The sequence below is a fragment of the Oenanthe melanoleuca genome, chromosome 4 (assembly GCF_029582105.1).
Source record: "Oenanthe melanoleuca isolate GR-GAL-2019-014 chromosome 4, OMel1.0, whole genome shotgun sequence".
NCBI lineage: Eukaryota > Metazoa > Chordata > Aves > Passeriformes > Muscicapidae > Oenanthe > Oenanthe melanoleuca.
In genome coordinates this window covers 28,178,906-28,206,065 of record NC_079337.1, presented here as the reverse complement: position 1 = coordinate 28,206,065, position 27,160 = coordinate 28,178,906, and the positions used below count along the sequence as shown (strand labels likewise).

The 27,160-nt window shown below is 38.6% G+C and overlaps 1 protein-coding gene across 5 annotated transcripts in view; it reads right to left on the bottom strand.

Moving 5' to 3' along the window:
• Positions 1 to 4,103: 4,103 nt before the first annotated feature.
• TMEM131L (transmembrane 131 like) overlaps positions 4,104 to 27,160 on the bottom strand; it is an 81,800-nt gene continuing 58,743 nt past the window's right edge. Inside the window, exons 19-35 of one of the 5 annotated variants that reach the window (XM_056490744.1) lie at positions 26,500 to 26,572; positions 24,329 to 24,471; positions 23,578 to 23,720; positions 23,084 to 23,270; positions 21,830 to 22,015; positions 20,785 to 20,934; positions 19,631 to 20,247; positions 17,370 to 17,524; positions 15,980 to 16,104; positions 14,267 to 14,424; positions 13,223 to 13,408; positions 12,108 to 12,186; positions 10,993 to 11,075; positions 9,092 to 9,212; positions 7,078 to 7,166; positions 6,107 to 6,249; positions 4,104 to 4,641 (exon numbers count right to left, since the gene is read on the bottom strand). In XM_056490744.1, coding sequence (XP_056346719.1) covers positions 4,363 to 4,641; positions 6,107 to 6,249; positions 7,078 to 7,166; positions 9,092 to 9,212; positions 10,993 to 11,075; positions 12,108 to 12,186; positions 13,223 to 13,408; positions 14,267 to 14,424; positions 15,980 to 16,104; positions 17,370 to 17,524; positions 19,631 to 20,247; positions 20,785 to 20,934; positions 21,830 to 22,015; positions 23,084 to 23,270; positions 23,578 to 23,720; positions 24,329 to 24,471; positions 26,500 to 26,572 — 2,917 coding nt within the window. In that variant the 3' untranslated portion in view covers positions 4,104 to 4,362. Of the gene's footprint in view, positions 4,642 to 6,106; positions 6,250 to 7,077; positions 7,167 to 9,091; positions 9,213 to 10,992; positions 11,079 to 12,107; positions 12,187 to 13,222; positions 13,409 to 14,266; positions 14,425 to 15,979; positions 16,105 to 17,369; positions 17,525 to 19,630; positions 20,248 to 20,784; positions 20,935 to 21,829; positions 22,016 to 23,083; positions 23,271 to 23,577; positions 23,721 to 24,328; positions 24,472 to 26,499; positions 26,573 to 27,160 lie in introns of those variants that run through there. The other 4 variants (XM_056490743.1, XM_056490745.1, XM_056490746.1 and 1 more) reach the window with 4 other exon arrangements.

Genomic DNA, 27,160 nt, shown 5'->3' with positions numbered 1-27,160 from the left:
ATAAGCATATGGACATGACTCAGTGACTTGGAAAAATAAACACTGGGTGTTTCACAAGAATGAAAGAAAACAAATGCCATAAAGCAACACCCAACCAACAACTGAAAATACCAGCCAGGAGCTCACCTGGTAGGACAGTTCTACAGGAACCTGTGGTACTGCAAAGGCGATGACTTCCCAGGAATCACCGAGGCTTCTCCAGGGGCAGAAAGAAGTGGTGGAGTTACAGGAGTGGTGGAGTTGCAGGGCTGCCAGCCCTAGCGCAGGGGGTGGAAACCTCCCTTGCTTCCTCCCCTTCCGCTCTCTTCAGAAGGTTAAGTTAATTCTTCAATGAAGTCATCTGCCCCCTGGGCAATGAGATCTCTCACCTGCCCTCAGAACTTTTAGGCTCATTCTGCCAGCATTGTTGCTTGCTGATCATTGCTTCTTAGAGCAGCTGGAACAGTCCTACATGCCCAGGTCCAGCTGCAGGAGAGATCTGCCAATTGCCACCATGCTTGTGACAAACACAGGTGAGCAAGCAACGACAGTGCTCCCCATCTGAGACTGCCTTGGGGACAGCACTGTCCTCACAGCTCTGAACCCTGCAGGTGTGCTTGCAGCTTGGCCTAGCCCATCTGCTGCTCCCATGGAGTTCAAACAGGACTCCCAGGCCAGACTGGTGGCACCCAGGCTGCTGGGCTCTCCAAATCCCTCCCTGCAGAAAGCTCAACACTGTACCAGTCCCACCTACCAACAAACAGGGTTCCAGCACAGCACTGCCCCTCTCCTACAGGGAAGTTGTATTGGATGCTCCCCTTGACACAGCTCTGCAGTATAGCGCTGTGAGGGGCTTGCTGCAGCCCAGCAAGGCTAGGGCAGGCAAACACCCTGCCACAGATTCTGGCTTTGTCTAAGTGCTGTCTCTCAGTACCAACAAACCTCCAGGAAATGTGCCAGGAATATTCTCTGACTCTATAATGGAAATAGGGGCCCAACCAGGCAGGCTTGGCCTATTATACCCTGTGAAAACCAAGGACAGTGATAATGTGGTATCCCTAGCTCGCAATACACATAAAAGAAGTCACAAACCTGCTGGGAACAGAAAGCAGTTCTCTTCTTTGGAAAACAAGTCAATGCTCGGAGACTATGTAGTGCTTACACAGTGACAGAAGTTAATGCTGAATGCCTGGAACTGCATTTACAGGGCTGCCCCCCACTCTAGCCCTACTAGTAAATTGTGCAAGCTACTGCTCTTTTATACTCATATTTTTGGTCTTCCCTTTCAAATTTTAAGCATTTCTTTGGTTAACCAAGAACAACTTCTGTTGAAGTCTCTTAAAATGGTACCAAGTTTCAGAGAGATCAGTGAAGCTCCCAATGCTTCTACAGGCACAAGGCAAGAAGTTAGAAATTACTTTACTTATAACAATGAGATGTCTTTAGAGCAGCCTCTCCAGTTCACTCCAGCAGAACTATAATCACTTTGGTACAAAGCAATTATTTATTTCATCTTTCCCTTTACTGTAGGAGGAATGATTTTTGACTGAGCCCAAACCCACTTGAATTCAAACGGATTGCTAATTAAGCTACAGATGTCTCCTGATGGCAGCAATTATTTCTAGTAACCTTAATGAGCTTGTTACATTCTTTCATTATTGTTATGAAAACTTATATGAAAAACTTTGCCTAATACTGTAAAATTCCTGGGTAAATAACTTCTTGATCTGTTCTGGTTTGATTAAAGGGAATGATTGTTTCCTCTCTTAGCAGTATTTCTCAAGCTCTTTGTGGCTTGTTCCCCTTGTCTTTTGTTGGCACTTTTAAGAGGTCTGACTGAATTCTTCACACAGGTCTTCTTTTCCAAACATTTCTATCTGGTTTTGCTCTCTCTGAATTCTCCAGTGCCTTTGCTTGGTTTATTGCATACTTTTCTCTCTCTTTTCCAGTGACTGACTCTGTTTAGAACATACACTTTACTGATAACAGGGACTCAGTCCCTATCAAACTCCGCAGGGTTTTGAGGTTGTTGTTACAGTTTGTTGCAGTGCACAAAAAATAAGGATCTCCTTGAAACACCAAATGAAATTAACAAAATAAACTGAGCAGGACAACTAAGCCCAGCTTTCCATGCCCTCTCCTCTCTCCTGTGCCTTTTTATCAAAAATCCATGCATGCAATATTATCCAGGGAATTAAGAACTTCATTCCATTTCAAACCAAAGAATCACCTTTTTTTTTTTAATATGTATTTACTGTATTTATACTCCCACTCTATTCCTCCTGAAGTCTCCTACCATAGGCAAGAGGTGCACAGAAAGCATGTCAGCGGTTATGACTACTTCTCATGGCTTAGTACCATTTTCAGGAGCAGCAAAGTTCATAGGAATATGTGAACTTTCCTTCAGAATCACAAGCACTTACGATGCAACTCGAGTCAAACAGATTCCTGCCCAGCCTCAACACATCATGGAAAGTAGCCGTAGACTCCAGGTGCTAATTTCTGGTCAAGCAACTAAAATACCACAGTTCAGAGAAGCATTCAGTGATGATCCCGTTTTTTTTTACATTGAAACCAAAGAAAGGCTTTGGAGCACCTTCTGCATGAGCAATTAGAGAAGGTAAATTTAGCAGTTTTTGAGTTTCCCAACCAGTCCCTGACCACCTTCTGAGCTAACCCAAACATACGTGGAACCATAGCTGGCAGGGTAACTTTCAATAAAGCTTATTTTGCAGGAACTGATGAACTACTGAAACAAGCCTTTTGCAAATATGCGCTGTTTCTGCTAAAATATTTCAAGCCCTGGGATGGCATTTCTGGATGAAACCAGCAAGATAAAGGAGCTGGTCTGACAGCTCAGCCATGGGCCAGAATTTAGGTCTGAGAGCTCAAATTACCAAGTAGCTTTGCATGCAGGCTGTGAACTAGCTTGCCTTCTCTGCTCTGCCTTTGAATAAAAACAAGCAAAGTCTTGATTTCTTATTGTCAAACAGAGCTCTTGTCTTCCTGTCACTCTGTGAGCAAAGGGCAAGAGGAAATTAAATAGCAAAAAGTAAGGAATTTGCTCAAGCTCACAGAACCCTCAAAATAGTATCTGGTCCCTGGTGATTTCCAGTCTGACGCCTCATGAGGAGGACTGCTACCTCCACTAAAGCAGGTCACATGTGGCTTCATTCAGCCATGCCATGAACATGAAGAAGAGATCTGTTCACCTGTTGAGGTACCTGTTCTCCTGCAACATCACCCTCCAAGGGACATCATTCTTCCTCATGTTCAACCTCCCATGTGGCAATCCATGACCACTGCCACTTTTGCCATAATATCTGTGGCTACCACCACACAGAATTTGGTTCTGCCATCTCTTTGTGCTTTTCTTTAAGCACAAATGTTGTACAAGACTGCAACTAGGTCTGCCTTCACTCTCTTCAGGCCTGACAAGCGCTCTTGTGCCACAGACATCTCTGAACATAAGGGATGCCTCCCCCTTCTTTTGATGTCCAGACACACTGCCATGAAGAAGAAAAGGCTCTACCAGGAGGGGTAAGCAGAGGCACCTTGCTTGATGGACTGAGTCCTGGCATGGGTGGCAGCATTTCCTCAGCTACCTTTCCCACTACAGAGTTTTAGTCTCCTAACAGGAGCCAGCACAATATCAGTCTGTTTTGGAGAGTGATGTGAACTCTGCTCTTAACATTTCTTTCAGTTCAAGCTGTGGCATTTTAAACAAGTGTAACTAAATGCACTGAAAATGCTACTGCAACATAAAGGCTAAAAATAAAACCACAAAATTCCAGGAGTCGCTCAGGAAGAAAAGTTCCTGGAAGAACTGCCCAATCACCCACACTGCACAAGCGTAAGATTGTCCTAGTGACAGCTTGCATTTTGAAGCCAGATAAACAAGTGTCAATTCCGCTTTTTTCCTACTGCCAGAAGTCTGCACTATGAACAACTATACTAGAAGTAGCCCCATTTGGAAACTCCAATCTGCATCCACAGGCAGGTCCCCAGTGACTATTTGGTACAGATGCAATTACTTATGGGTGTTTGTACCTACAACTGCTAAACCACTCCTAGTTTATACCACAGAATGTAAACTTTAGAAGAAACGTGTAGTACAGGTTCATGGATGCTCCTAAAAAATGTCTTTAATAATGATAAAAATTTGAATTTTAAATTTATAGCCTTCACCTGACAATAACAGCATCCTGAATATGCTGTGCTTTTTAAAACGCACTGAATGCTCAGACTTCAGTAAAAAAAAAATTTATTTTCAATATAAAAGTGCCAAAATATTCACCAACATTGTAATCTATTCAGCAACCAGCTTACTCTAGTAATCAAAATTGCAAGCATCTTTATTCACATTTTTAAATCAAATTCCTTTCACACGTTTCCACAATAACCCGAGTCCCTCGAAAGTGGGAAATTTGCGTTTCGATTGGCTGCTGTAGTCCATATGTCCAAGTTCATGTAGGCACGGAAAGGGTTAAACCTCGGATAGTATTCCTGCTTACACATAACTGCCTGGTTCTCCACATGGGTTGAATGTTGAGTTGCGGCACTGACGGGGCAGCAGCTTTCATAAACATCACTCTGAGGTGCCCAGATGGAACCAAAAAGTCCAGACATTGGAGACAAGCTTCGGGTGCTTGAGAGGTAGGGCTGCAGAGCAAGATAAACCCAGCATGGGAAACTGCAACATGGACCATTTGCCAAACAAAATCTGGAAATGCTAAGTACTAAATGGGAAGGAGGAAGCAGCATTTATGCAGAAACTTAAGAAATCCACATACACAGTTTACAAGAAATATGGCTGCCAAAAATATTACAGGGGCATTAATTTGTGTGTGTGTGCATGTGTGTGGTGTGTGTGTGTGCGCGCGCAAGCGTGTGTTTTTCTTCATTCACTGAATGAAGCCACATGAGCTCCTCCCTGCACAGCACAGATAATACTCTAACAACAGTACACTACTCAGTTCTGGTCAGACTGTTGAGGAAAATAGAGGAGAAATAGAAAACACACAAAGATCACCATGCATACTTTGAGATTTAAAATTAAAAGAGAAGGACACCTAGAAATGACAAGAAAAGGGCTGAAGTATGTGTCAGTCCAGTAAGACTGTGCATGCTGGAAACAGAAAGGGATATTCAATGTGAAATATAAGACTATAATTGGGAACTAGGGAATTTAGTTAGAAAATTTTGAAAGCTTATAAAGAACCTCCTGGAGGGCAAGATGTTTTAGTCTGTAAGGAAGTCTCTCAGCAAATGTCATGGAAGTCTTGGGACTTTTAAAACTGAATGAAACATAGAAATGTATTGCGGAGAAAAGCTCGCTAGGGAAATGAACTGAATTATCTAATGCATTTTCCAATCTTTACCTTCTGTGTTTCCTGGCCTTCCTGAATAAAATATAAAATAAAGCCATGTTTATTTTAGGAAAAAGTTTTCTACCAGTTTTGCCTTTTTAACACAGAAGAATTTTCATTTTTACAGCTGAAAATATTTCTTGCTTTATTTGCTTAGTTTTATTCAAAATATACCTACAGTAAATGAAAAAAAATCAAAATTCTAAAGGAGAGGATTTTGAAATATGAGCGTAAGAGAAGCTGGTTACAATCAAAGACCACCTTGAACTGAAGTTACTACACTGCACTACGGGATGACATAAACACGGCTAGTCAGGAGTACAACAGGTAAAAGTCAGGACTCTGAAATCTGCTCAAATCCAGCTTAAATCACTTGGAATTCCTACCAAAAAAAAAACTCTGTCAAAGTCTCTGAGAGCAGCTGTCCATTCAGCTCTTCAATTTTCAAATCTCTCTGGGTTCTGCTGTCAGCACTTTGATTTTGATAGAAATAAGCCCAAAATGTTTTCCCATATGTAAGATGATTTAAGTCAATTTTCAGGCAAGAGGATCATCTTAAAATTTTGCAGACAAAGTCAGTAAGATCCTTGACAAACAGCTGGGAAAAACCTGGGCTACCAATGCCAGCATTAAACACATACATCAGGCTACTTAGATTCATGAAGAACATGTAAGCGCAGGTAGAGAAAAGACAGGAAAACACTAGGAAGGCTTTCAAAGAGCATGCAAAGGCAGTGCCTCACAGTGACAATACTCACTGCAGAGCTGACATAACTGGCAGGTTCCCAGGCAGGTGGCATGCTGGGAGGAGCATTCCAGGTGGAGGGACAGTTCTGGTCAATGAAGGCTGTATTCTGCACTGCTGCAGTACCTGGGAAGCCACTGGGGTAGTTCATGTTTTCTGCAATTTATAAAATCAGGAAGACAAACTAAGCCTTTTGCAACATAAAACACTACAATAACATTTCAGAGGAGGAATGCTGAATCTTCTTGAGAGTGAGCCAGGCTGGGACTGACCTAATCCTTCAGTGACTTCATGCAGTGTCAGGGTAGCACAGCAGCAAAGTGTATCAGTTTCTGTCAGCAGGACTACCACTCTGTATTAGAGACTCTCTAACAAATTGTTATCAGGACAGAAAAAAAACTTGGCCATATCCCTCTACTGGAGAGCAGAGTCTTTATTAGACAGAATGTGAATGGTAGAACCTCCCCAGGTCTCCCCGCCAACATGTCTCAGGTCTAAGCACCCAAGGGATCAGCCTGGGATACTGCAGTCTGACCTTCCATTATTACTTAGGTAGGTAACGCTAAAGAATTCTAGAATGCTGCCAGTGTGCTTCCTAAGCCAAGAAACTCTAGCCTGGAAAGATTGGTCACAAGAGGCCTTGTATTTCACACACGGGAAGGCAGAAGCCTGACAGAGGGGAAACAAAGAAGATTGTGCAAAAAGATATGTGTAATACTGTAGGAACAAGCATTTCTCTCTATTCCCTCTGAGAGTCCTGCATACTGCATACTTCTTTTTCAGCTTAATAACTCTTTACAAAGGCCAATCTTCTCATCCACCACATGCAGTCGTTTATTACTACAGAGCACTCAGCTGGAAAACATAAAAGTCACTTAAGCAACGAACACCCGTGTGTGTATAGACCAGCTCAGCCTTTTGTTCCATAAAAGGTGAGAGGAAAATAACCATACTCTGTGATAATTAAGCTTTATTTCATCTTACCTTCTGGGAAAGCACCATATTCATTCATCTCTAGAGGGCAATACATATTGGAAAACTGGCTGTCACAAGCTGCATTCCAGTCAATGAAGCTGTCTCAAGAAAAATAAAAATCTGCAGTCAAAAACAATTTGCAGAACTTCTGAAAATTATTTAGAAATACTTACTTAATGTAAAGCTGTTAGATGCAAAATGCCTGTAACTGATCATGAGGCTTTTCACATTTCACTTGTCAATTTTACCAGTATCTACTCTGTGCCACTACATAATCACAGCAATTTCTCTCACAGAGATCTTTTTCCTCTGAGAAAATTAATTTGTAATGACATTACCAGAGTCCTGCAATGCCTAACAGGGTTCAACTTTCTTCCCCATAACAAGAAAATAACTGTACTTCTTCCCCACAATCATGGATAATGTGATTTGAGGTGGAAGAAGACATAATACATTTGAATGCTTGAGAATAGCAATTAAAATGGAGATGTCTGTTTTCCCAAGCAAATGTGCTAAAGTCCTGTGAAACAGTGCATTTTCTAAGCTACATTTAGATTTCTAGGGGTTACACTTCCTTAATTGAAATAATTTCAGAATTTCAAGATGATGTTTTCAAAAGTAATTCCTGAAGACATGTCAGTAGTAAAACAGGCCTTGCTATGCAGCAAGTTCAAAATAGTCCAACTCAGGATCCAGACTGCACAACGTAGGCATACAAAAGGATTTTATATGAAGCTGCCCTACTTCAATTTTACTATTCAGACAGGCAGCTATCTTAACTTATCAGTACTAAATATCAATAAATAATTGTATGGATGTGCATGCATTTTTGCATGTGAAGTCCAAATCAAGATAGGTGTATCAAAGCAGTCACAGAACGGGTAAGGCTGGAAGGGACCACAGTGGGTCACCTGGTCCAACCTCCCTCCTCAAGCAGGGCCATCCCAGAGCACACGGCACAAGACTGAGTCCAGACAGTTCTTGAATATCTTCAGTGAGGGAGACTCCACAACCTCTCTGGACCATCCATTCTGGTGTTCAGTCACCTGCACAGTAAAGAAGTTCTTCCGCATGTTCAGAACTTCCTGTGCATCAGTTTCTGCCCACTGCCTCTTGTCCTATTGCTTGGCACCACAGAGCAGAGCCTGGCTCCATCCCCTTGATACCCTCCCTGCAGATACTGACAGATACTGATGAAGTCCCCTCCGAGTCTTCTCAAGGCTGAACAAGCCCAGCTCCCCCAGCCTCTCCTTGTAAGAGATGCTCCAGACTGTTAAACAACTTCGTAGTTCTGATGGATGTACTCCAGGAGCTTCCCTACCTCTGTTGCAGTGACTGCAGAGTCCAGAACTGGACGCCCAGGTCCTTCTCCTGTTATTTTGGATGATACCATATAACTTGAAGAACTGGCCATATTTCACTGCTATGTGGTGGCAGAGTATTTCTGCTCAGTAGTTTGTGCACATCCTTCACTACTAAAATTTGCTGTGTGAGCAGTGTAAAATGCAAGAAGACTACAGGAACATCAACCCAAATATACATAGCGCTTGAAACATACCAGCTTGTATCCCTAAACCACCTTTATACTGAAATATTTGTCTTTATAAAAAATGTCTGTTCCTTGTTAGTGTCATTTAACACAAGTACACACTGCATAACACACGATGTGGCATACACAAGCTATGCATTTAGCAAGAGGGCAACAGATTTCTAAGCCAGGCTCTCTGCCTGCAAAAGAAGTGAAAGGAATTAATAGTTTTCCAAAAAGTATCTAATTAAACTCGAAAAGAGTTCTAGAATATCTATACATGAACAGGGAAAGCAGTGAATTTGTCTTAGCAAAATTAATCATGAGGTATTCATGGAAGAGCATTAACAGCTAGAACTAAGACTGAAGTGGCAGAAAAACTTTTATTTTAACTATCATCTGCCTTTACAAATATTCTGAGTAAAGTACAGTCCTCTGCATTATAGAAGCCCAAACAAAGCATTGTTTGTGCTTTTTACACAAAGCATAACTTGCCTGTTGTGGACAGAGGGGGTTTCTTGGATCATGCATGGTATATTATTCTCAAGGTTGTAGTTCAAACTGTTTGTCATGCAGACTGGCTGGGCAGGCCACAAGTCTCCAGTTGGGTAAAGACCTAAAAAAAGAAAGAGGAATGAAATACAGGAAGGAGACTTTGCAGATTTGGTCACACTGAGATTTTATTCTCAGATCCCAAATAAGGACTATCTGCTAGAGGAAAAAAATCCAAAGTTACTAAGAAATTTTTTTTTGTGGTGAACGCCTGTCTTTAAATGCATCTCAAAATTTCTATTTATATAAGACTTGAACTGAAAAACTGGAATTCAACAAAAAAAAGACAAGAAATTCCTGCTGAGGGTCCTTAAGTGTTCAGCTGCCAGTACCAAGGTGGCACACTTCCACACAGCAGGACAGACAGCAGGGATGCAATCCCCACTGGCCTCCTTGTCCCTACTCCTCAGTCAGTAACCATCTCTGAAGTCCAACTATACAAATACAGCAGGAACAGGGTCAGGTTTCTAACAGACTGGAGCCATTCCCGACCAGACAATTTGTGAACTCATTAAATGCTGTATTTAGGCCCTAGGGCAGATACTCATTTTTCTGCTCTTCATGGACTGAGTGTCCTGACTGCCCACAGATACTTGGTTCCTATCAACTACATGAGAACTGGCAGCTGGAGAAAAGAAAAAGTCCAAATTATCAATGTCCATGAGACAATGGTTGCAAAGTTGGCTCTATTTCATTATTTCACATGATACATATTAATACCATGGAAGAAGGTTAATCAGCATTTGTATCCTATCAGCAGAAGGGCAGGGAATGTGTTCTGACCAGCTTTCAAACTCCACCTCACCATGCAGCATGATGCCTTTTGTGAATCCCCCTCAAAAACCTAATATTACTTCCCTCTGAGATACAAACAACAAAAACTCAAGAATTTTAACAGTGCTATTTGTTGGGTTCCTGGAGTATTTTTTTCTCTTATCTTATCTTTACATATATATCAATGGGACAGGACTGCTAGAGCAGCTGTCTCGAAGTTTTATACCATCACAATCATCAGCCTTATTTTACAGAACCAAGCAAGGGAGATGAAAACAGCTTCAGCTGCTTACAACAGCAGAGGAAGTTTTCTTTGTTACAAAGTCTTTTAACAACTTTCTAGCCAAGAGCATAATATTAATATTGCTTAGGCCAATTAATAAAGCTGCACATACATCTTGCTTTGAACAACGCTTGCTTGTAATAGCTCAAAACAATGGATAAAGCCTCATTATTAAGCTTACATATTTCTACTATCTTACTTAATATATTTTCCTAGGTCTATCTCTACACAGCTCATAACCCTATTGTTTCTTGTCCTTGCATCTTCAGCATTCTTGCCTTTCTCCATCCTGAGATTGCTTTCACACAGCTTTCTGAGAATCTAGTACCTTTTCTATTTCCCACAGCTACACACCTCACTCATTATTGCTTTCAAAGAGAGCAAGTTCCAACTGTGGAAATTTAGAGAGAAAAACAGTCATGTTCGATTTGATGTCAAGCTTCACTTGAAAACAGCAAGCAGTGCTCTTGATCTCCTCGCTGCATTGCTTCTGGATATTAATCTGTGCAAAGCAAGAAGATGAAAACAAGAAAGTATACCTAGAACATGAGTTTAAAGCGAAATGTTACCTTCACACAGAGAAGATGCAGCAAAAGTCATCAAGGTTACAAGCAAAAACTGTCAAGGTTTTAAGCCTTCAATTTGCTAACTTTGCACCTAACTTGCTTAGAAGCACTTCAAGTTCTAGTAAAGATGTGTCTATCAAGTTGGTGCATGTGTTATTAGCAACATCATTAAAACTGCTTGACCAAGTGTGAAAAAAACAGCTTCAGTTATTAATACTGACCTTTATTTTTATCAGGATCTGCAGCTATGTCAGTGAAATTGGGACATAAGGTTTCGGGATATTGGGGGATGCTGTTCACATCTCTGCTGAATGAAAAGAAAATTTAATTTCTTAAGCCTCATAATTCAAACTATTTCAAAGGAAATATATAGAGATGTAAAAAATATTCTAATGACTGCTATTGCTTTCCCATTGTCTTGATTTTTCCTATTTCTGAATTACCACTGTGCAATTTTTTAAAAGTTTTTTCCCAATTAAAAGCCAGCTACTTATCACACATGCAAAATGAATAAAATTAATACACCTTAATTACCCCATTTTTATTATCCAAGTATCAACCTACTGCTAATTAATTCAACAGCTCCTCTCTAAAACTGGGAAACAAGATATAGTTCATGAAGATCAGTAGGACCTATTACAATGTTTAAACAACTTTCAGGTGAGTTTACTTTTATGTCCATGAAGACATATAGACACACATGAGCATGAATCTGATACTCACCAAAACCCATTAAAGAAACTAGTCAAAATTAATAAAAGGAAACATTTTCAAGCACCAGAATCCCAAAGGAAAGGATTGGATTATTTCTCGTAGTGAAACAGAGAGTGGTGAATGAGAAGTGAAATGAGGATTCACAGTAATAAAAATTGATGCTATAGATGCTATCTCTACTATAGTAAAGAGGGAGAAAAGAATGTGGGGGAGGGAGGAATCAATTTTCATGCTGTATATGCTAGGAGAACATTATTCCTATTAAAAGAATAACATCAACTTGAAAGTCTTATTCCCACCTTGAAAAGAAAAATCCACACTCCACCTTTAATACAACTAAGCAGTAACGGAAATGTAGTAAGTTGCTAGGATCTGGAAGAAGTGAAAGTGGAAAACCAATTTCCATTTTTTTTTCCATTTGGAAGCTTTTGTTGTACTCCTGCAGCACAATCAATTTTGTTTATATCGTTTTATGTACTGAAGAAGATTCTTCTTCCAACTAATAAGTACAGATGATCATAAAAAAATACAAGATAACAGGTAGGTATTATTTATCAAACTGAGACAAGATTTCAAGTTGGTGTTTTCTGTAATGACTTACAGCTGTAGATTCAAATTTTACCTGGTATTGCAGATGTTATGAGACAGATTTAGAGTGATAGGAGTTTCAGATGGAAAATCATTTTGTGAAATATTCTCTCCTAAAGGAAAGAATGACTGTGAAAATCAAAGATCCTTAAAAAAAGAAGTATGCACAGAATATACATACAAACGAATAGAATCAATGGTGTTAAGTTTTCTCTCACACTGGATTATCACTAACTGCAATTTCAAGGCATGCTACCTAGGTCCATAGACTTAACATGTATTTTATGATTTAGAAGTGATTACCACAGTCTTAATGGAGAGGTTCCTTGTTACTATCAAATTAAGTCTGAATTTAGAATTACTTATTCTGTGTTTTTTAAGAGACATTATAATTTGAACAAACAGGAAAGTCATATACACGATTTGTTATCTATTAGATCACAGGTTCAGACAGATCATACACTATCATTTAGCAATCTAAAGTTTTATACATACACAAATACACATGAAAGATTCTGCATATTTTTAAATAATTCAAACCATCTTTTTGCAGGTACCCAAAGCTGGATTTGCTCGTGTCACTTCAGCACTTTCAAATTTACTTTTTGCGCCACATCACTCTAGATAATTACGGCAGTGACTTTCAACTACTTTAGTGATATTCAGGTATTCAAGAATTGAAGTAATGAACCACAGATCCCATTTCTCATACTAGTCAAGTGGCTCAGGTGTTCTGGCTACTTTTGCCTCATATGCACCTATCCAAACCTAGCATCCCACGATCTGAACTGCTTTCACACATTCCTCATTTGTGCACTACTTAAATAGTTTTAATGTTTAAAAACAACAAATAATGTTATGAAACAAATTTGAAGGCAGAAATTGCTTTGGCTAGTGACTCCAGTTTTCCCATCCTTCCATGACAACTAACTGTGCATACTGCTCATTGAGAAGCCCGACAGTCATCTTCATTTCCATGAAACATGCGGTACTTCTTGTCAAATACAAAGTTCTTTACATCTCTCCTTGTGTGTCTAACAGGTGCTCTACAAAAGACAAGTTATGTGCCCCATACCTTGGTAGGCCTTTCCATTCAGCAGAAAGGCTAAAACTCTACCCCAGTGAAGAGGTGCTGTTAGCAAAACTTACTGGATGGAAGAAAATGCCTGGTAGTTATCATTGGCTTTTTATCTCCATCTGAACTGCTGGTACTGCTCCAGCTACCCCAGCTCCCACGACTTGCACGAACACTTCCTGACGAACTTCCACAATCTGAGCTTGAATCAGAACAAAATTTCTCCAAACACTTCTTTTTGGACCGCTGATAAAAGTTTTCTAAAGATGTTGGGAAAAACAAAAAAATCAATACAACATTTAAGAAAGTTTTGTCAGGGAAAAATAATCTGAATCATGAATGAATCATGAAATACATGGATTCTCTGAATTTACTGATGAGAGAGAGAATAATATTTATTGATAGCTACAGTAACTAAAACAGTCCCTAACACAAGGAGCTTCCAACCCACATGATATCCCAGTAAAATGAATGCAAGTGAGGATACAGTGCTGCTATAGGTAATAGGTTGAAAGAGGAAGTGCACACTGTCCCTTGAAATACACACTTAATACTCCAAACATATCATGGCTATATGCATACTAAGAGCAAGGAAAAAAATGTTGCAAGTGAATTCATAAGTGATAGATTCTCTTTTCTTATCATCTCATCAGAGATGCAAAGGACAATTCTGTAGAAATTGATATCCTTCTTCACATCTCCTCTTCCCTGAAGTCAGGGAGAAGAGAGGATTAAAATCCTGATGGAAAGGCAGGAAGCAGGTACCTAAGTTAGTGGTGTTTTTTAAAAGTGACACAGCTGCTTGAGTTAATTCTGGCTTTCTTTTGAACACAAAAGCAGATTATGTCTGTCTTTCCTTCACCAAGAACTGATGGATCATTGCTTCAGACTGATTCATTTTCTGGTTTGCACCACCAACCAACCCCATGGAGAAGCATGCAGAGCCCTTCAGAAGTGAGCAGCTATTATTTCAGGCACTACATCATACCAGTCCTGTCATCTTTGTGTCAGGATTCAAAAGCGAGAAAAGTACAGGTCTCTCAAGTAAGGAATACTCTACTGCCACAAAATTCAAATTGTGTTTTTTTCCCAATTTTAAGACAATCAAGATTGCATACCTGTTTCTCCCTGTATGGACAAGCTCCCAGCTTTTTGGTCTGCTTTACAATTTTCCCCATTACTCTGAGGACACCAGGTTCTCATTCCAATATTTGCTCTTAGATCCGGCCTTTCAAATTCACTGCACACGTGCTTCAACTCACTCTGCTCAGGGACCCTAATAAAACCACACCCCCAAAAACATGTTTACATTTTACATTTCATCTGCATTTTTCCTTTTCAGGCATTAAACATTTCAACTCACACAGCTATCAAAGCAAATTTGGGAGAAGCAAAAGGTTTGAGAGTTTTATTCCTTAACTTTACAGAAACCTAAAAAACCTTCCCCAAAATGCAATATTCTACCACACAGACTACTACTTCTTAGGGGGAGAGGCAAAATGACATGCATATTTAACTCCATTCTCTAATGCACTTGGCAGAAGGCAATCAGACCTTACAGTGATAAGCACAGTCTAGCAGTGTACAAAGATCTAAATACAAAGAAAAAAGTGCCCTGTGTTCATTTCACTGGCATAACTATAACTAGGGTAAAATCACATCCAAAGAAATCTTAAATTTTTGCTAGTAAAAGTGAAATGGAACGTCTGCATCCAATATCATAATCAGAGAGTATTAAGAAAAAATTATTAGAAGTCAACTGTCAAATTTCTGCAGAAATGGAACAGTTCCATCTTAACTCAGAAAGAAGCAACTGCTGAATTGGTTCAAGGAACAGACACAGAACTTCAGTTCTTCACTGCTTGTTTTTTATCCTTCCTACCTACAAAGGTGTGCATCCAGCAAAGATTTACAGAGAGATGTACTGACTTCCCACAAAATGAATAGAAATTTGTGTACAATGAGTTATAACAGCCCTTTCAGATTTACAAGCTCCTTTTAAAATCCACTGACCTCAACAGAAGCACTCGCAATAAAAATTTAGTCTGTGAAGTCTTTGTAGGATTGTGACCTTAAGTCAAAGGGCTGGGGGAGGGGAAGGAGTAGGATTTTTCTCCTCAGAAGTGTTTCTATTCTAGTAGCAGTTTGTAACTAGTATTTTTTAATAATCCAAACAACTTAAATTTAAAACATATGAAAAAATATTTTAAAGTAATTTACAAGTGACTTTAAAATGCATTAAAATAATTCTTGGGGGGGGGGGGGGGGGAAGTAACTTTCCACAGCGCTCACTCAATATTCTTTTAGAATCTAGTGCTGCTCTAGTTTTTTAAATCATTACAGCAAAAATGCAAGCCGCTGTCTCATTTCTACACATTTCTCTTCCAAAATTAGTAGAGCACAACATTCCCCCAGTTACTCAATATAGCAGATGACTCCCCTGAAGATGGAACCATTTAAACAATTTCATTTTCCTTTTTTCATTGAAGAGAATACACCACTGGAACTTATCCACACAACACACAAGGGGAAAGAAGCTAACCATCTGAACATCAGAGACAGCACTTTCCAGACTCTAACAGACAGTTACCGCTGCTATGCATAATGGACTGCATCTATATACGTGCAGATTTACAAATGGAACATTTTAAAATTTTTTGTTTTGCTGGTGCTACTTAGTACTGCACATTCCTAAAAATAAATGCTCGGGCCAGCATTAAAGTGTGTTTATTTAAATAGATAAAGCAATCCTGCCTTATGTACTATGCAAAACCTGCAGAAATATTACAGCTACTCTGGGTTTCTTCATTATTTGGTGAGGTAATACATACCTTGTAGATACATTTACATTCTTCTTCTTATTTTTCCTAGATGTTCTATTTCTATTCCAATTCATATTTGGTACATTTGCTTCCTTTTTCTCCTGAGGTTTCTTCTTCCTATATGCATCTTCTTGCTAAAGGCAAAAATACAAGCTGAGACAATACATACATTATAAAATGAACTTAACTTAGTCAGTGAACTCCATAGGATTTTTCTAATTAAATTTCTCAAGACAAAATGACCTGACCCAAATGCATAGTTACTTCACGATTTAGTGGCTTTCCACAGCACATCCTCTTTCCAGCACCATCAATTAAACCAGCCTCTCCAATGACAGCAAGAGATGATGAGAAATTTTTGAATTCCCAAATTTAGCATTTTCCCTGTCACAGCATCTAGCTCTTGACTTTCAGGGAAATTAAAAAATGGAAGGAGAAAAAATAAAGCAGTCAATTAAATTCCCAATGTGCTAAAAACAAAAAACATCTGCCAGATTTATGATTAGCTGGTGTGCAAGTTCAGCAGCAATAAATCCTCGCTGTCCTCAGCAGCTGGAAGGGGTAGGGGAAGGCATTCATTTGAATTACAGCTGAGGAAATCATGGAGTAAGTAACCAACAAATACTACTCATTTCAAAAAAGGCAAGAAAAAAGCTCAGCACCATCAGCCACACATGGAAATAAGTTTGCAGCAGTTCCCAAAGCACAGACCATGTCTTTTCTGACATATTCCCCAAGCAATGTAAGCAATTTAAATCTTCATTACACTGTTTTGCCATGGGATTTCCATACAGTAGACAGAATACAAACAAAATCCAGATTCTCAAGTTTACTAATTGCCTGAGTAAGTTCTTTTAGTGTTTTATGCTGCCTGCAACAAAGGTACAGTCTGATGTGTTTATTATACTCAGAAACCAGGGGTGAAGAATGATCCTTCTCAGCAACTTCACAATCTGCTAAAAGGCTTCTGCCTGCTGTACTCTCAAACGCAAGTTTCTGATGCAAACGCCTGGGTTTGGAGATCAGGCCTGCAAATGAAGGCCAATATGCCCACCTCCTCTCCAGAGAATGTCCCCACATCATTAGTGTGGCTGATAGCTGGCATTAGATTCCAGTACGCTTGTGCCTGCTCTGACAGTAATAATCTCAGGCTGTGATATGGCTGTTTTGATTTTTACCCAAACTGTTCACCATTCCAAAAAGCAGCATTAATACACAACGGATGTGGGACAGCACATCTGCATACCTCCTCATTCACTCATTTACTCATACTGTACACATCTGTGACTCTACATAGTAGTCCCTACATATACATACATACCTACATGTGCATATATACATACATAAACTATAAAAAGATCATTTTAAATTTGAAAAGCAGAAAGATCACAATACAAACCTCAGAAGAAGTAATCTCCTCTTTTGCACAGCATAGAGTCTCCTCCTTAGGTCTCATATTAATCTTTTTCTCTGTTGAAATCTTTAGGTTTATCTGCTTTTCTAAAGTCTCACAGTTTTCTATTTCATTCCTGAGAGGCACTTGTTGGCTATTCCCTACAATTAAACAATAACAACAGTTTGCATAGGAAGAGAAGAGGCTCCCAGTCATAATCACATAGCTTTCTTTAAAAACAGCCTTGTGTTGCTTTCCAAAACACTAGGAGACTGATGTCTAGGCTCATGATACTGAAAATTTCAAAATCAAAAGCTAATGCTGTGTAAAAATTCTCACAGCAGTTGCAAAAAGTAGCTTTGTGTTGGTTCATGGTCATGAGCACACCACTCCCAGTGCATGTATAGATTACCCAAGTCCAAGTCCTGTTCATCTCATCTGAATTTGAACTATTTGGGGCTCAGCCATGGGTCTGTAAGGTAGAGTCTGAAGCTAGAAAACGTTGGGCTAAAAAACAGAGGAAAAAACCCTGCAAGCTGACTGGGGAGAAAAAACAGCCTTTACTTGGTACTTGATACCTCTGAAGTGTTCTCTGCATTCACTATGAAGACCAAGGGAAGTCATCCTTTCTTTAGCATGGGTTCCACATTAAAAATTCTTTTACTTGAGAGGCTTTGAGGAAGAATTATTTTGATCTAAGAGTCCAAAAGATGAAAGCTTCAAGACGAAGCCTGCTTCAACAACTAGCTGAGTTGCTTAGCTAAGTCACATTCCTCTGCCTGGGCCAGGACAGGACATGACAGAATTAACTTTGCCTCTGATCGGTTCCAGGTATCTCAGAGATCTGCACTAATATTTTATCCACAGTGATCTGCTGCCAAGGCTCTCAGCTGCTCTGAGTGAGAAATGTCCTCACTTACTGAATTGAACTGGCCTTCTCAACTGGGAAAGGTGCACCCAAACATTTTTACAGTTACCTGCCAACCAACTACAATATTCCAGCTCTGAGTCAGACATCATCACCCCTCTGGATCAGGCAGCCATGACGACTGCAAAAGGAGCACATGTGAATGAAACACCAGGCAAGGGAGACTGCCAGAGTTCTAAAGAAAGCTCTGTTGCTCTCCAGCACATGAAAATGTGAGTACCCGAGGTCCTGAACTCTGTTTGCACAAAACCAGGTCTGTAACTATAATCAAGATACAAACACTGCAACATTCTATCTAAACATCTTGAAACACAGAAATACTCACATGCCTGATAGCGCAGAAAACCACAACTGCTAATAGACAAGGGAGATTACCTTTAGTGCTTTACTACTGAGTATACGCAATGATCTCCTAAGTCAAAGCAAAGAATAAACAACAGTGCATTTTAGGAGCATATGAAGAATCTCAAAATACCTTATAAGTGAAGCTATCTTACCTTCACCTGAGATTGCACACTGCTAAAGCTCACAGATAACAACACAACGAGAAGCAATGAGCCCATGGTAGCAACTACACAAGACAGTAAGGCCTGAAATCCCTCTCTAATGGCTCACTCCCTAAATAAACTGCCACAGCTACAGCAAATGCCAGTTTTCATCATTCAATTACTTTGCCAAGTGTCTCAGTAAAGCCAAGCGTCCAGAGGATACATTCTCCTATCCTGCATTTGATTTCTCCCAGGTATTCTGCTGTTTTTAAAATTTTGAATTGTGAAGCTAAGAGGCAAGACTTCCCAGGCAGCTTAGCCCCACAATTTCAAAAAAAGAAAAGATAAAAAATACAGCTATGCAATTACTAAGGAAAACACTGATTTGCAGATTCCTACATAATAAAAGTTCATATTATCCTGATGTTAGGTTTTTGTTATTTTCTGTGGCTTTACCAAAGGAGTTCTGAATGTCTGCTTCTGAATGTGCTTGCTTAGTGATTCAAGCAAGTGATTCACCATATTTTCAATGGACATGAAAATAGCAAACTGGGATCCTTCTGAATATCTGACAAGGGCAATTTGTGTCCTATAAGCAGATCTATGACATCAATTATTTTAACAGTTAAAATGCTATGGCAACAAGCTTGAAATCTGTAAACCAAGCAAATTTATGAAACAACTTCAAATGTAAGCTGCTTCCTTAGGAACGTAAACAGACAAATCACAGTGAATGCATAAGAAATACCACATCCCTTTGTTCCATGCATAAGACAAAATCCCGATCACAGTGAACTCATCAGAAGAGTTCACTTAGTAATTTAGACTGATAGAATTTGAGAAAAAATTACCACTAGTTTTCCTGGAAATTTCTTGCAGTTCTGGCTGTTGTTGGAGTGAATTTCTGGACAAGTGACTTTCAGGTAGCTTCTTGGACATCTTCACAGAACAGAACTCTTGTTCTTTGAGCTCAGCTAGGTTTTCTGAAGCTTTAAGGTTAGTTTCCTTAGGAAACATACATGTTTGAAGATCTTCCTTGAGATCACATTCTGAAGAAGTATTTTTAATGAGAACTGTATTTTTCAGTGTACTTTCTTCCTTACCCAGAAAGTCTTCTGGGAGAGTTAAATTATTGTTAACATTTATGCCATTTGCATATTTCAGAGTTACCCAGTTCTCACTGACATCATCAGTGCAAATGTCCTCTTTTGGTGCTGAGATCTGGTTCTCTGCAATCTGATTCTGCTTCTCATCAGCAGCTGCAGTGGCACTGCCAGCTGCTGTGTTTGGCTTCTGCTTACTGTAGTAAACCGAACATTTGTGTTTCTTTTGAGAGTGGCTGTAGGTCGCAGGACTTCTCTTTGCCGCACTCTGACTTCGGCTGGAAGAGGTGCCTACAGACAGGAAGCCCTTCCCTTTACCTTTATCTGAGGAACTATAGGAATCTATAAATGTCTTGCAGCTTCCCCTGGAGAAAAAAAAAACAAAAAAAAAAGGGGATTTTTTTTTTCTTTACAAAGTCATCGTGATATTGTTGTAAGAAAAGAAAGAGGGGCATATTTACAAGTCATGAAATTGCTTTAAGTCTTCAGTTTATCATCCCAGCTAAGCACATTCTGATTTCAGTGAGAACTGAGCAAGACTCTTAAGTATTTGCTCAGCCTTCTAACACACTTACATGCTTCAGTGAGTAAGTGACTAACTGACCACTCAAGAAGGTCAGATTGAGAACCATCAGCATATTTTCCATTCTCTCCATGGCTGCCATATGTCGCGTATCCTTTATTTTCATCAAACAACTTTTATCTTATGTATTACTGGCAATATTCAAGATTAATAAATCCCTGAGTTCCTCCATTCCTCCTGGACTGAGATGGAAGTTTTCTAAAAGAGGCTGCTTGGAACAATCTCCTTTAAACCAGCCCACAGCAATATCAGAATACAGATGGAAAGCATAATTCCACAATAAGCAGGGTAGAAAAGAATAAAAAAAAAGTATTTTTACTTGTAGGAATCAGAGCTGATTACATCAACGGAGTTGCTGCTCTGCTGCGGTGAAGCACTAGGATTTGGCCTCTGTCTTGATTTCACAAACTCTGCTAGAATATACTGGGCTTGCTGGAAGGCTATAAGAATCACCCCAAGCAGGGACAAACTGCCAAAGAAAACAATAGATACCAGTGTCTACAACTTTCAGGTATACTGAGTGAGTTAAAAGAGTTAAAAAGCTTCTAACAAGATACACTTTTCAAATATTTTGTTAGTAAATTCTAAGTAAAAAGACAGACAAGAAACTAAAATACAGCTTTAGAAGTGATAGTTGTAATAGTATTTTTTTCTTTTTTTCCTTATAGTCCATACTAGTTATTAGCTCTAGAAAATAACTGAGTCATGAATTTTACAAAGGAAAAAAACAGAACAAAGAAAAAGTTCCTTCTAAAAGAGATAATTCTCGATTTGAAGATAATTTAGAAGTAACTGTATTGTAATAGTCTTACACCATATTATGATATGATACCTATCAGCCTGCTATTCATTCATGACAGTAATTGTCATTATTTTGATATTTATAAATACTGTCTCTTTCTTTTCCTAGAGAAAACGATGGCATAAAATGAGCTACAAATGCCATCATACTTCTGAACTAAAAATGTAGATGCAAAATATCCTCTCTCTCCATAATATTAATAGTATTAATTGCATCAAACAATATGGATATTGTTTGGATATATGGATCAAAGCAAAAATCTTTCTAATTCATCAAACCACCTTCTCAATCACACAGTGTAAATTTTGTTAGTGGGAAAGTAGAATGCAAAATTCTTGGTTTTTTAGATACCTGTAGTCTTCTTCTGTTGTATCTAGAACCAGGCAAAGTGGTCACCACTGTTGTTTCATTTGTGCTCTGACTGTTTTAAATGTCCAAACCATGGTAGCAACAGCACAGTGTGCATGGGGATCTCAGTCATCAGCACATGTGTGTTATCACCATGACAATTACATACACTGCATCTTGTAGGAACTCTGGGGCGCTGTGAGGAAAGCCTTACCTTACAAAGAGGACAGTGAACCTCCAAAAAGACTCTTCCCAGCTGGGTCCTGGCACCACATCTGCACACAGCGGTAACAGATGGTGAGGGAGAGTCACGTTGAGTGTGAAGTGGAACTCCAAATCAGCAGCAGTCACCAGTGTGAGCTCACGAATTACCCATGAAGATGTAAAGTCAGGAGTGAATCTGTCAGGAAAAACATAGGTGGTGTCACTTTTTCATTGTTGGGCTGAATTTTATTTACTGAAGTCACACTGATACCAAAAATACAAATACTATGACGACAACAACAACAATATTAAGTATGAAAACTAATTTAATAATATTTACCAGTAATTTAATAGTATTCTTAAAATTACTAAACTATCACCTCATTGTTAATATGAATTATTAATTTATCCATCTAATATTAACACTTTAGTAATATGAAATAATATGATTTATTAATATTTTTTTAAATCACAGTTAAATAAAGTGACCACTATCTGCTTAAACTGTGCAGGTGGCACAGTTATATCATCTTAAATTAGCCAAATATGTGGATTTATTGTGACTCTTCATAGTACTCTTATTACTGTGAAATGTTTTCCTTTTATCAAGGAAATGAACATGATCATCTCAGGTTAATCAACAAGAGCACAGCTGTCCAGCATACAGCCAGCATGATTTCAGAAATTGCCAGGTACTAGGGCACAAAGATGGAAAGATGCAGAAAGCAGAAGAAACACCTGATTTGTCTCCTCTTCCACTTCCCAGACTCATCTCACTATTCAACTTGATTGCTAGAAGATATAACTTGCCTTTCCAATCAGTAGAGTTGAAATTTGTTGTATGAGAAACCACAGTTACTTTAATACAGTAACATTAACTTTACTTTTGCTTAAGTCACAGTATCTTTCACTCAAGGACAGTGTAAAAAGAAGCAGTTTTAGACTATGTGCAATGTTGGGAAAACATGACTAGATTGGAACAAGCTTAGAGAATAACAAGCAAATAAAAAATTGTGGTAAGCCTTTTGTTTTAATTTATTACTTCATTATGCACTGATAAAAGCATGTATGCTACTTTTGAAAATACTGGGTAATATAAAGAACCAATATTATATAATCTGTTTGTTAATGTCATCCTGAGGCAAATGCTTACTAAATTTCTATTAAAAATTGTGTGTAGTATGCTATTTGAGCGTCTGTTTCTGAAATTAATTATTTCAAATTTCCACTTCAATTATTTTGTCAACTATTTGTCAGTGCTTACACAATGCTGATTTCTCGTGATGAGTTCTGAGCCAGGAAAAATTCCTGACAGTCTAACACTTCAAATCCATATCCTTGGCAACTGTAACCATTGATTTTCATTGACGAAATTGTTATAGGAAGAGGTCCAATATTCTCTACTTTGAAGTTCTTCGTAATGGATAGAATTTGCTTGCTGTCCTTAAGTTCTTAAAGGAAAAAAAGAGAGCAATTATTTTACAGTGCATAAAATTATTTTCTTACGTTCATAAATAAATTGCTATTTTTACTTACAAAACATAAGTGACTAAGATTTAATACAGACTGTTCTGCAGTAGTGTATTTCTAAAACTTTCAACGATTTTCAGTCAGTTTTGACAGAACAGAAATTACACTTCTCATAGCCAAGCTCTTCAGCTTCTACCATTCTGTTTATGTAACATTATTGTTCTGTACCAGTACCAGTGCAGAGAGCAAAGCAGCTGAACAACTAGAGACCTGTGTCTCCTTACTCACCTCGTCTGCAGTCCATTAGTGTAGCTTCTGGCACTTTAAATCGAAGGGATCCTCCTGCACCAGGGAGTCTTCCCCCTACTTTAAGCAATTCTTTGGCTCCAAAGCCTTCTACATTGACCACATCCAGGACGGTTAAGTTGTTTCTGCCATAAAATTAAAATAAAGCAATCAGCCACTAAAGCACAAATTATGTTTGCAAAATCATGGCTTTGCTGTCAAACCAAGACGACAGTGCCTCAGTAACAATCAGTGGCGAAACCTGGACAGGTTTCCCTTAAACATAAACAGGATCACTCCAAAACCAGCCACTAGTGAATTTCACACAGTGAAAGAGGAAGTTTAGCGATTAGTTCCACCAGGTAACAACAGTGCCACCTAGTAAAAATGGTTGCTTCTTCAATAAACTCCCTTTTCCTACACAGGTAACTAATGTTTGGTTGCATAAAAGACTCATTGGATCCATAACTTCTATCATTATGAAGTCAGGTTGAAAATAGCAAAGCCACGCCATGTGTTTCTCTCTTAACTCAATACTGGCTCAGTGAAGTCACATGCATTTTATAACACACTGACCACATATCAAGAAAATTAATGACTGAGACATGGACACAAATACACTTTAAGCAATTTTTGTTAAACCAGAGGTATTCTGACTTTCAAATTCTGGCCATTTGTCTATGTGCCAGGACTTCGCAAATTCATTTCTACATTGAGTTGCTCGATTCTCACTTACAACTAAAACTTGACTTACCTGATTAAAATAAGGGAAGCAACTCTTTTGTAGTCAAGAGGTGTAAAAATTACACCAACTTTTCTAGTTTCCAGTGGCTGTAAACTTAACCAAAGCATCTCAGAACTGCATTTCTTGCTGATGAGGTCCTCTTGATGTGCATTCTGTTAACAAAAAATGCACTTCTTAATCACAGAAAATTTGTGTTTAAATATGTCAACAAAAAATGAACTGTATCACTACTTAGCACCACCTAGAATATTTTTGGCAAGGTGCAGAAACTGCTAACTAACTTGTTATACCAAAATCTTTCCTTCTGGCAACATAAAACACCAGATAAGATTGTTTATTTGAGCAAAAGTTCATAGTACTGCACTTATTATGAAGAATGTATTACTTCATTATTTAAAACAGCTTTTATTTGCTCAGATGGAAAATAAATAGTTTCTTTCATATTCAAGGAATCCTGAAACACTTCACAACAAGAACTGACAATGTACTGATTGCACAGGGAAATGCAGCAATCATTATACCCTCAGCGTATGACTTACAACTTGATTGAAGTAAGAAAGGGACTGATGAAAAATATGCTGATCATTTGAGTCATTGCAAAGAAGCCAGAGAATTCTCTACTATATTAATTGAAAAGTAGAACTACCATAAGTTCACTTAGTCTGGAAATAACGTAATTTTTTTTAAATACTGTTGTTTATTCTTTCTGCCTTTGAAAAATGAGAACAGCCCAATAACTTGCTCTTCCAGAATTGGGGGTCCCCTCTTAGAAAGGGGTGATCAGATACTTACAGTCAGTCAAAAACCTCATAAACATTCCAAAACAGGCTCTCACTAGGTTGTGTCTGTTTATGAGTGTTGTACTAATAGCTTTTCTCATCTTTTTCAGTTCATAATGTTTTTATTCTTAGTCTATTTTATGAAAAATAATACAGAAAAACTATCAGAACTTGCACAGAACTTGCCTTTATTAGTCAATACTTATTAAAAGCAAGCCATGAATGGCATTTGCAAACTTCCCCACGTCATTCCCTACAAAGATGAACCTAACAATTCAGTGCACATAAACTGACTAGAGAAATTATGACAAATGCAAAACTTTACATGTTAACAACTACTGTTACTAGCAATTATTGTTAACAACAAATATTAACAACTACTGATTTGGTTAACAAGGCAAGATCTCTCTCATTTGTGCTGAAAATCTAACCAACCATCCATGCTCCCCACAGCTCTTCAGATCTAATGAAAAACATGTATTGCACACATTAATGTGACGATCTACAGCTATTTTTCCATTTGGTCAAGAGTATGGTGTGTGGGACTATAGAAGCTCACTCCTACCCCTATGCTACCTTCCCTTTTTTCAAAGTGCCTACAGGCAAGGATTTATGAACTGCTGTCTCCTCTCTTTTACAACAACTCTTACAACTCTTGCCAGAAAGGAAAGGTCAGCTTTGATTACCACAGCAAACATAACTCTTTTCTTTTTAAAAGGTACAAATATTTCATTAAGATCTTAAAGCATATGTGCAGAAACACTTATCTACACAGGACATTTAAGATGAAGCTGCACCATGCTCAAACAGCAAGAAAAATAACATTAACTCTGGGCATTTCCACAAACAAGAAGTCTTAAGAAGAAATTCTGTGGGTATTCTGGATAGTACTCTGGACACCAGAATATGCCATCATTGCTGTGCCACAGAAAAGTGTTACCACATTCATGCAAAAATTAGGCAATGGTAACCAGAGAGAATCATGGCATTCCAAACCTGAATCCAGAAGTTGCAATGGCATGAAGCTGAGATGTAGAAATCCTGGCTCATCCTCCCTTGAACTACACAACACTACTTCCCTCTACTGAGAAGATAACCAGCCAGCCCCTGACATAACCAACTTCACAGCCTGACACTTTATGGTCAACCTGGAGCCAAGGGTGAAGTCACAACAGATCCACACACTTGCAGGCAAGCATGTATGCACTTCCTCCCTATAGCTGTGTTCAAAACTGACCCAAAGCCTAAAAATAATTAACTGCAAAGATACAAACCTGATGAAGAATCAAGAAAACACTGAAACTGCTTTAAATTGCACTTGGGAGGAACCCAGAAGTAGCACAGCTAGGAAAACCTTTCTCTAGTGTGTCAAACCACTTCCACCAAAATTAGCCATCTTACCCTGTGAGAACACTCATCCATTAGCCTGAATTCGGTGGTTGTGAAATTAATCTTTTGCACATTTATGCCAAACCTAAATAAACCAAAACAAAAAGTTAAGCACTTGAAACCCAGCCTTGTCAGAACTGCATTGTCTTATTTTTATGTGCAGGCAAATCTATTCTTAAATAAAGACTACTTGTACAAATTTGGCAATGTGAAATATGGTGGAAATGTTTGTCTGCATTTCAACAGAATACATTGCAAATCAGTGTTATGTGGATTCCACATATATGGAAAACAGACAAATGGCTGGGAGTTTTAGGTCTGTCAGTGTAGAATATTGTAAAATATCAGTCAAGAAATAGAATTCCTAAGCCACATAAACACAAATTCCCCAAAGTCACATAAATATAAATTCCCCAAAGCTCTTTCTGCTCGCATAACTGTTAATAAATAATTATTATTAAATCTCTTAATTTATTCAAATATCCCTCTTTCTGCTCATGATTTGTTTGGGATAAATTCCTATTTTCCATCGCATAATTTGCAAATCAAATTCACTTAGAGTAATTGATTTTTTTTTTGCTCAAATGTAAATTATAAGCATTTGACATTAGCTATTAAAAACTGACATAAGAAAAACAATATGTAAAATGTAGATTAAAGAGGACAAATGGAC